General features: G+C 48.7%; 1 protein-coding gene across 1 annotated transcript in view; it reads left to right on the top strand.

Annotated features, from left to right (window-relative positions):
- TGM1 (transglutaminase 1) overlaps nt 1–6,930 on the top strand; it is a 13,279-nt gene extending 6,349 nt beyond the window's left edge. The window contains exons 9-14 of the mRNA XM_011385519.1: nt 78–166; nt 654–807; nt 916–1,197; nt 1,322–1,482; nt 1,848–1,984; nt 6,527–6,930. Of these exons, the coding sequence (XP_011383821.1) occupies nt 78–166; nt 654–807; nt 916–1,197; nt 1,322–1,482; nt 1,848–1,984; nt 6,527–6,755 (1,052 nt within the window). The 3' untranslated portion in view covers nt 6,756–6,930. The remainder of the gene's footprint in view (nt 1–77; nt 167–653; nt 808–915; nt 1,198–1,321; nt 1,483–1,847; nt 1,985–6,526) is intronic.
- The last annotated feature ends 3,621 nt before the right edge of the window (nt 6,931–10,551 follow it).

The raw sequence follows: 10,551 nt of genomic DNA, 5'->3' as shown, positions 1-10,551 counted from the left end.
TGGGCCTCTCCCCTGGATCTGAGAGTCCCCGTGGCCTCCTTGGATCTCTCACCTTCATCCTGCCCCAACTCCCTTAGGCATCTTCTGCTGTGGCCCCTGCTCAGTGGAGTCCATCAAGAATGGCCTGGTCTACATGAAATATGACACGCCCTTCATTTTTGCCGAGGTGAGGGCGGTGCTCTGCGTGCCTTCTTGGGCAGTATGGAGGGCCAGAGCACTGGTACAGGTCCTGGGTTCTCTGGGCCTGACTGTACCGCTGACTGACCAGCTGTGTGGCCTCGGGCAAGGCACCCATTCTAAGAGTCTTAGTTTCCTCACCTGTAAAAGGTAATAATAATGGCTGCTGTGCTTTCTGTACTCAATATCAAAAGAAATACTGAGTATGAAACTGCCTTACAAGTCACAAAGTCGGTGAACGAGCGTACGGGATTACTGTTATTAATGCCAAAGTGCTTTGTGAGGAGCCTCCTAGACCAGCTTCTTCCGGGCTCCGCTTGGAAAGTCTCCCAGTTTGGCTCTGCCAGGAAGCTCCCAGCCTTTGGACCTAGCCATTCCTGCAGCCCCCGAGGAGCAAGGGAAGGTAGCAGGGGTCAGGTCCAACCTCAGACCCTCTGGCTTGCTCATTCCTGGCTCACACACCCCTCCCCCAATAGGTGAACAGTGACAAGGTTTACTGGCAGCGGCAAGATGACGGTAGCTTCAAGATTGTATACGTGGAGGAGAAGGCCATTGGCACGCTCATTATCACAAAGGCCATTGGCTCCAACATGCGGGACAATGTCACCCACATCTATAAGCACCCAGAAGGTACCATCCCCCCAACCTGGCCAGCTCTGGCCCCCATGAAGTGTTCCCACTGAGCACCCACCCACCCCAGCAGGAGTGGTAACCTCACGCTTGACCCTCAACCTCCAGGCTCAGAAGCAGAACGGAAGGCAGTGGAAACAGCAGCCGCCCACGGCAGCAAACCCAATGTGTATGCCACCCGGGACTCAGCTGAGGATGTGGCGATACAGGTGGAGGCCCAGGATGCAGTGATGGGGCAGGACCTGACCGTCTGTGTGGTGCTGACCAATCGTGGCAGCAGCCGCCGCACTGTGAAGCTGCACCTCTACCTCTCAGTCACCTTCTATACTGGCGTCACAGGGTCCGTCTTCAAGGAGAGCAAGAAGGAAGTGGTGCTGGCCCCAGGGGCCTGTAAGTGCTCCTTCCTTAGCCCTACCCCCTAGATAGCTAGACACCTGGGGCTGTGGACATGGAGACTCCAAGAGGCCATGTCTGGGGAAGCAGGCCTTGGTGACACCATGCTTCTTCTCCCCAGCGGACCGTGTGACCATGCCCGTGGCCTACAAGGAATATCAGCCGCACCTCGTGGACCAGGGGTCCATGCTGCTTAATGTCTCGGGCCACGTCAAGGAGAACGGGCAAGTGCTGGCCAAGCAGCACACCTTCCGTCTGCGTACTCCAGACCTCTCCCTCACGGTGAGGGCAGCTGGCTGGGGCATGAGGGATGGCCAGGGGCTGAGGGAAATTGGAGCGGAAGGGGACAGGGCACTAAATCAGGAGCAGGCTGGCCTGACGAGCAGTTCCAGGAAGAGAAGGTCAGGGACTGGCTCTGGGCTTTCAGACCTCAGTTTCCTCCCCTGTAAAATGAGATCTCATCTCCCCAAGTCCGTGATGGCTTCAGCTGGGGAGCGGCTTGGAATTTCCTCTCTGGCTTATGCAGAGCCTTCTGTAAGGCAGAAATATGGGACTGGGGAGGTTTCAATCCCTCTCTGGTGGAATGTATGGACCCCATGTATTTGGCCGGGCTCTCTGATGTGGGGGTGGGTCTCTTTTTCTCTCAGTTATTGGGAGCAGCCGTGGTTGGCCAGGAGTGCGAAGTACAGATTGTCTTCAAGAACCCCCTGCCTGTCGCTCTCACCGGCGTCATCTTCAGGCTCGAGGGCTCCGGGTTACAGAGACCGAAGATTCTCAACGTTGGGTGAGTCTGGCATCTCCTCTTGTCCCTGCCGCCACCCTTGTCTACCTCCTGAGCTGCCCTAGGTCCCAGCTCTGCTTTCTCTCTCCGTCAGGAAGGTCAGGATGGTACTCTCTCTCAGGGCTTACCAAAGCAGCTTGGGGCCAGCCAGCAATACCTTCTGACTCAGTTCAGTCCAAGCAGTGTTTAAGGAGACCTGTGCGTGGTGCTACGCTCCATGTCCCCACTCTGCTTCACCATCTCAGGGAGCTAAAATGTCACATAGGAATCATTTGCAACTCTTCACTAACACTGTTCAGCACTCAGGAGCTGATCAGGCACTTTCAGGAACGTTTTCTCATTGAGAGACTACAAAATCCCTTTAAAGTACATTAGAGACCATCATATAATTAAAAGTAAAGCTTTGGGATTCTCTAGACTTAGGTTCCAATTCCAGCTCCATCACTCACTGGCTGTGTGCCCTCGGGCAAGTGACTTTGTCTCCTCTGAGCCTCATTTTTTTCATCTGTAAAGTGAGGATAACAATAGTACTTGGCTCTGAGGGTCACTGCGAGAATGAGATGAGATGATGTGGGTAAAGCGTTTAATGTAGTGCTTGGCGCAAAGTGAATGCTCTGTTGGGAGTTGTTATTTTGATTACTGCCACCATCACCCCCACTTTACAGATGGGGAAGCTGATGGCCAGGTCTCACAGAGTCTCACAGTTCCCAAGGGCCAAATTCTGCTCTTCCCTCACGGCATGCACTAGGTACACACTCTCAAATCTGTTACTTGGTTTGTGCCACGAGGGCTGAGCAGCAGTTCCAGAGAAGAGGGGCCCACACCCCAGGCCCTTATCAGTCTGCCTGGGCCTGATGCTGGACCAGGTGAGGCTCAGTGCCAGTGAGGGCACACACAGTGCTTATGTTCTTGGGCCTGTGCTGTCATCTCTGACACAGACACACACAAGCTGCCCAGTCCCTCCCCAGGAACAGCACAGAAGGAAAGAAGAGAAGGTCAAAAGCTGATCTTTAAGATCAGCTTTCTGGGGACAGATGCATACCTTTTCCTCCTTAGATAAAGAGCATCTGAGGGGCTAGGTGGGACAGCAGAGAGGCCCTGCCCACAGACAGCAGGCTCTGCCTGGTGGTGGCCTCCACTTTGCTAACAAACCAAAGCTGAAAAGGTTGTTTTCCTAATCTTTGCCCCAGTCTGAACCCTGGATGATGTCCTATGTCACAAAGGAGTGCTTTCTCCCTGTTGCCCTACAAGAGTCTCTGGTGGCTCAGAGAATGGAGCTGGGACTCCCAGATAGGTCATCCTGTAGGCATCTCTCACCTGCAAATGATAGAGGGAGGTTCCCCTTTTCTAAGGGGTCCCCAGAGCTGGACTCCCCTCAGCAGCCCTGCCAGACCTTTGAGACTTGCCCCCGTCTGGGTATAGGAGAGGACAACTGAGCCGAGCTTGGAGACCTGGCCCCCTTCTTCAGCTGCGGGGCATGTATGAATTCCCCCACACTTAAAGACCCCAGTCTCCTCACTAGTAAATGAGAGGGTAGGGTGATGGTTTCTCAAGGTAATTCCTCCCTGGACATCCTGTGGCTCCTCAGCTGCTTGGAGCCCAGGCCAGGGCCACCAGCACCACTGAGAGCCCTCAGGGGGAAGTCCCTAGGTGGTTGGTTCAGATATATCGGATTCCAAGATGGGTGTTACTTTGCTCTAGTTTGCACATCAAAGGCTGTGGTATGGAACCCCATTATAGCATAAGGTGTGCCACCCAGCTAGGTGACTAGTCACCTAATAAACATTCCAGAACTTACTCCTCCAGATGGCTATTGTCACCAACTAACCAGTCACCAAGGGAGGCTGAAAGTCTGTTCCAAACCCTTCTTAGGAATTTCCCTCAGAGCCTGAATCACATTCTCTAGAATGTCCCTAGAGTGGTCTTCCTGGGGGAGTGCATTCAACTTTATGAAAATAGCCTGATGTCATTTAGAGCTACGAGTAACAAAGTGGGCAGACAAGGTGGGTAATAACGCCCTTTCAGTCAGAAATGAAGCTTGGCTGTGAAGAAGGGACAGCGTAGGATGTGGGTGTGTGACTGGGTGCTGGTGATGTGTGTGTGGTTTTCAATGACGGAAGGAAAATCAGAGAGGAGTTTTAACACTTTTCCCGTTTGGAAAAAAAAAAAAAAACGCAGCTCACTACCAGCAATAATTTAACACCACGCATAAGAATGCTACGTTTTCTAGGATTTGATCTTTCAGCGATCAAGAATTACTTTATTTTGTAAATGGAAATACTAAAAACAGAATGCTATAAGTAGAACGATGTGATTTATTTCCAAAAAATTATCGATATACTAGAGTGATGTGAAAATAATGGTAAAAGCCAGATATTTCGTAGCAAACTTTAGGGGTAAGGTTAGGACTATAATCCACGAGTTATCTTGAGATAAACGCTGCTGCCACAAGCACCGCCGGTGAGTATTCTCCGGGCAAACGAGAAATGGGTTAAAAAAATGTTTCAAGCACTGGCAACATGGCTGAACAAGTACAGAATTGAAGGACAGTGCTAACTTGGTGTAAGTTCTGGTGTCCTTGTTAGGGAGTCGATTGCTTGTGTTCATTGTTACAGAACAGCTTTAGCAGCTGATGTGCTCAGCTTAAACTCACAAACAGGGGTGTGGCAAAGGTCTCACCTGACACTAAGGCCAGGGGAGAGAAAGCTCTTGACATCCCTAATTGGAACATGGAAAGAAGTTTCTCTTGAAAATAACATTATAAATAAAGGCTAGGTTCTGAAATGATACAGTTCAATTATAGTATGGGTCAAATAGATATTTGAAGGTTGATCTGAGCCTAAAAATCTTTAATGTTGTATCTGTGGAAAAGTGGGCACAAATTAAAAACACCAATTTATAACCAGCCAGAGCTATATAGCCTACCTGCTATATTATAGACTTAATTTCTGGTCATCTATTATGATAGGAAGTCTAGCAATTCAGTCTGTAACATAACAGGTAGGCTATATATCCCCCTGTCTTTCCTGCTTCCCTTCTTCATGGAGCTTGGAAGCACCTTCAAGCTCTTCTTATCTTTACCCGCTCATTTCACATTCACTTACATTTTACAGACCAGAAAGTAAGGATCAATGAAGTTCAGTAACTTGTCCTAAACTACTCAGCTAACAGTGGTCAAAGGAGTACCGAGTGGTCCAGGGGCTCCCCTCCCCCTTGCAAGTGGGCTCTAAGCTAAATGTTTTGCCCCAAGGACAGCTTGTCTTCGAAGTTGGGGTGTCAGTTCATTCCTTTGGAGAACTGAGGCGTTTGCTCAGGGTATGATTTCAGAGAGGGTTCCCAAGGCAGGCTTGGGTTGAGTAGGGGGCCAGAGTTAAGGGTTTAGGCACAGGCAGAAAAGAACAGACGCTGACAGGCATGAGCAGGTGCGATAATCATGGTCAGTGCATAAGGTGCATGTGCAGATTGCTGGAGGAGCTTGGAGGAGGGTGAGATTCATTTCCCTGAACGCAGGAGGTGCTCAAGGGAGCCCTAAAGAGATGAAGTAAGCCTGCAGAGGCAGCCAGGGCGAAGCATGGAAATGAAGGTGGGTTCAGGGAAGGGAAAGAGCCCAGAGGGGCTGGTGGGAAGGAGGAATGGCGTGGGATGATGAGGCTGTGCAGGCAGGCTGAGTCAGAGTGAGCCTGTGTGTCAGGTTAGGGAGCTACAGTCTCATCCCATAAGCAGCAAGGGAGCCAAGCCCTTGAAAGATTCAGCTCAAATTCAAGTAGTGAGAGAACAGAATGGAAAATGAGATGAGAGGCAAGGAGACCATTTAGAAGGTTGGTGAAACTGATTCCCAGAGGGGTGGTCTGGGAATAGATTTTTCAAAGATCCATGAAGGGAGAAAATAAAGTCACTACTTCAGTGTGAGTGTGTGTGTTTGTGTGTGTGCATACATGCGTATGTATCTCACACACACACAAGTGTGTATGTCAATTTAAAGATGCCAGTTGTCTGTTCTTGAAAAGGACTTTCCTTTTTTTTCTGTTAACATCCTTCCAATGTTTTGGAGTGTTAAAATGCTCCTTCTTTGGAAAGATGATTGTTAGAGGATAACTAATTTTCTCCCACTTTTTTTCTTGGCAAAACTGAAAGTGTTTGGAAATACTGTGTTGAACCCCAAAGTCTCTATTTGAAGTTTCCTTGGTCTTGGAAACACCAGGTAGGGTGGGGATGGTCTGGTTAGGCAGGAGCTGGCGATGGAGGGGAGGGGTAGGCAGTGCAGCAGTCTTGTCCAGGTGTTTGTGGGAGGGAGAAGGAGAAGTCCTGGATGACTGGGAGATTTCTAGCTCAGGCAACTGTGTGGGTGGCTACTGACCTGGTCATGTGGAGGCGGCCTTGGGACTCAAGCTTTGTCCTGGTCCTGGGTGTGGAGATTCCAGCTGAGCCCAGAAATGCCTCGAAGAGTCCACCTTCTGCTCCTTCCTTCCTGGCCACCCCATCAGTCCTTACTCCCCACTGTACCTCCAGTCGCCCCAGACCCCATGACCCTGTCTCTGTCCACAGCGACATTGGGGGCAACGAGACAGTGACACTGCGCCAGACGTTCGTGCCTGTGCGACCAGGCCCCCGCCAACTCATCGCCAGCTTGGACAGCCCACAGCTCTCCCAGGTGCACGGTGTTATCCAGGTGGATGTGGCCCCGGCCTCTGGAGGTGGGGGCGTCTTCTCAGATGCCGGAGACAACAGCCGCTCAGGAGAGACCATCCCTATGGCTTCTCGAGGTGGGGCTTAGCCCTGAGCCAAGAGCGATGGGACTGGGGTCAAATGAACAAGGACATTGCCACAGGACAGGGCCCGCTGCAGTGGGCTCCCCAGGGCCTCAAAAGGGGAGATTGGGTACCTGGGGACGGAGCCGATCTTCACTTGCACCGGGTGGCAGAGATGCTAATAAACTGTTTTTTAATGAAGCTGCTGTCTGTCCGTCAGTCCATTCTGGGCCAAGCAGTGTGAACCCACAGCCTGTCCCAGGGATGCACATGGCATTTCTGGTGCCTCTGGTTCTAAGAAGCATGGTTGGCAGGTCAGATGGTACCAGCTCAGCAGCTCTTGAGATCGGGCCTGCTTAGCGTCAGTACAGCCTCCAGTGCTTACCTGACCAGTCTCACCCCATCCCAGGGTGCTTCTACTGACCAAAGCCCTTTTGAAGTCCCCTGGGTTGGGGTGGAACTGCCCCCTTTCAGTGGCACCCACTGTGAGAGAGAAGGACCTAAATTCCCTTTTGTAGGCACATGTTTGAGGTAGAAATAGGCTGGAGTACTTTCTGAGCAGCAAAAGCCACTTTCCAATGTTTATTTTCAAATATCTAAGAATTTTGATAAAAGTAATATGTAGGTTCAGTGTTGAAAATTGAGAAAATACGGAAAATTGTAAAGAAGAAAATAGCAATAATCCTCAACCACTACCATGTACAGAAAAAAAAGAACAACTGTTAATATGGGTTTCACATGGTGCTCTTCCCCCCACAAAATGGTGAGCATTTTCTCCCAGCATTGAATATTCATTGAAAACATCATGTTTAAAGACTGAACGGTAGTCTTCACTTCCAGGCGCACGCCCTCCTGGTCCTCCTAAGTCAGGCTGACCTCAGTCTCTTTGGCTGGTGTCTCCACTTCTACTCAGGCTCCACCTCAGGTTCTGCTCTACCTAGGTCAACACTGCCAGTCTCCTGGTTTTAAGGTCCACTGTCTCCTCAAATTGTTTTCATTGAAACTCAAACTTAAATAGTTACAGCCTTCTCCGTATCTCTACTGGATGTCTCCTAGATCCCCCCGCCTCAGCATGTCCAAGAAACATGTCCAAGATCAAACTCCAGCATATTCTCCTACAGCCTCCCCCACATCAGTAAATGGCAAATCCATCTTTCCAGTTTCTTGGGCCCAAAATCTGGAGCCATCCTTGACTCCTTTCTTTCTCTAATATCCCACATTGAATCTGTCAGCAAATCTTGATGGTCTGTCTCCCACTTCTGTGTGTCCAGAATCTGACTGCTCTTTATCACCTTTACAGCTACCACGCTGCTGAGCTGCATTCACTTCTCGCCTGGATTATTGCACCTGCTTCCCAATCACTTCCCCACATCCACTCTTACCCTTTGATACTCCTCTCTTCACACAGTAGCCAGAATGAGCAGATGAATCTGATCCTCTACACAAAACCTTCTACTGGCTTCCCTAAAGCCAAAGTCCTAACAGCACTGTGACTCTACCCTCACCTCCCCTTCCTGCCCCAGGCTCAGTCTATTCCAGGCCTCTGGCTCCTTCTTTCCTGACAATGCCAGGCGCTAGCCTCTGCAGGGCTTGGTGCTCTACCTGAGAAGTTCTTCCCCAGACATTTCCATGGTTTGCATCCTCATCTCTACCATCCCATTTTAAAATTGCAACACCCTCCACATTCCCTATCCTGCTTTGTGCTTTATTTTTCTCTGCGGTGCATATTACCATCTGAACCTCTATATATTGAGTTCTTTGAATTATTTGTTCATTATCAAATTCTCTCTACTGGCACTGTCCTATCTTAGTTCAAACCACCATCCACCATCACTTGGATTGAAGCCCCAGCCTTAGTAGCCCTCCCTGTGCCCTGTCTATTCTCAACTTGGCAGCCAGAGAGATATTTTTAAGTGTCAGTCAGACCGTGTCACCGAGCTGCTCACAAAGCTCAGTCAGTAGCTCCTCACCTCTCTGAGAATAACAGCCTTCGTCCTCGGGCGCCCTGCAGGGGCAACCTTACTCATCCTCTGATCTCACCCCACCTACTCTCCAGTCACGCAGCTTCACCTTCTTGTTGTTTCTTGAAGCCTCCACCTCAGGGCCTTTGGACTTGCTCTGCTCCACGTGCTTGGCACAATCTCCCACCATATCCATGTGTCTGGCGTTCTCCCTCCTTTGAGGTCTTTCTTCAACTGTCACTATCTGAATGAGGCCTTTTCTGGCCATCCTATTTTAAATTGCAATTTACTTCCCTCCTCACCACCACTTTTCCCTGCTTTATTTTTTTCCATAGCACTTATCCCCAATCCAACATACTAAATATTTTAACGATGTATTTGTTTATTGTGTCTCCCCTCCCCCAACTAGAATACAAACTGCACCATACGAGCAGTGATTTTCGTCTAATTTGTTCCCTGCTATATGCTCAGAATTTAGCGCCTAGAGATGCTCACTGAATACTTGCTGAGTCAATAGGTATGTAGGCACTAATCTCTTTATCTATAATAACAACTCATTTCATCTTCATAACAACTTAGTAAGGAAGACTGTATTGTTATACCGGCTCTACAAAAGGGGTTAGGTAATTTGTCCAAAATCATTTAGCAGTCTAGAATAGAATTAGAATCCAGGTAGTCTGGCTCCACAGCCTATATTCTATCCCAGACTGAAAGTGGCCCCACAGAGCTCATAATTCCATCCTTAAACTGCTCTTCTCCTAGTTTGTCCCACGTCATTGTTATGAAAATTACCCAGTTGTTCAAGCCAAAAACCTACAAGTCATCTTTGATTCCTCTCTTTCCTCTCCTCCAGTATTCACCACCAAGCCTTCTCAGCTCTACCAACAAAATATATCTGAATCTGTCATTCTCTCCACTTACACTGTCGCTGTGCTGTCTCCCTACAGAACTGCCATAGCCTTCTGGTGTGTTTCCACTCTTGTTCCTGAATAATTCAATTTCTACATAGCCAGTGAGCTTTCTAAACTCTAAATTAAATCCTGGTACTCTCCTACTTAAAACCTGCTAATGCTTTCTCATCGTTGTTGGGACAATCCAAAGTCCTATTCTGATCTACCTGACCTTGCAGATCTCTCCAGCTTCATCTCCACTCCGAGCCCTGGCCCTTCTGCCTCAGCCCCAGGGTCCTTCTGCTTCTCAGCCTCACCATCCTCCACCTAAGACTTGGCTGCTGCTCTTCCTTCGGGATGAACCCTCTTACCCCAGATGTTATGGCCAGTTGTTCAGTGCTCAGCTCAAATGTCACCTCCTCAGGAAACTCTTCCCTCAGGAACCTCTTCCCTAACCATCAATCCGATTAGTTTTCCCAATTCCCAGTCTCTTTAGCACATCACCCCGTTTTTGTATATGTGTCCTACATAGTACTTATTGTTTAAAATTAGTATGTTGGTTTGCTTATTTATTAAATTCTATCTCTTTTCTCTAAAATATAAGCTTCATAAGAGCTAAGGTCTTATCTGTCTTATTCTCACCCCTGTCCCAGGACCTAGAATTTTTATATATTTTATTAAATTAGTTTCCAGAAAGATTGAGCAGTGGCACAACAGTATCTCTTTTCATTGATCACCTGGGAGAAAATGCGAGACTTTAAGATTTCTAACAACTTTGTAACTTGCTTCACACCTGTTCATTTTACCCTGTCCCCTGTATTTATTAGAGCTCAAAAATGCTTGAAATCCTCAAAAAGAAAAAAAGAAAAAAAATGGGAAGGCTATGCTATCCTCCAAACAGTTAGAGGGGAAGAAACAAATATATGTTGAGTTCCTACTATGAATTAAGCTCAAACTGGATGCTTTAATGG

Source organism: Pteropus vampyrus, unplaced genomic scaffold (genome assembly GCF_000151845.1).
Source record: "Pteropus vampyrus isolate Shadow unplaced genomic scaffold, Pvam_2.0 Scaffold736, whole genome shotgun sequence".
NCBI lineage: Eukaryota > Metazoa > Chordata > Mammalia > Chiroptera > Pteropodidae > Pteropus > Pteropus vampyrus.
This window is presented reverse-complemented; position numbering and strand designations above follow the sequence as displayed.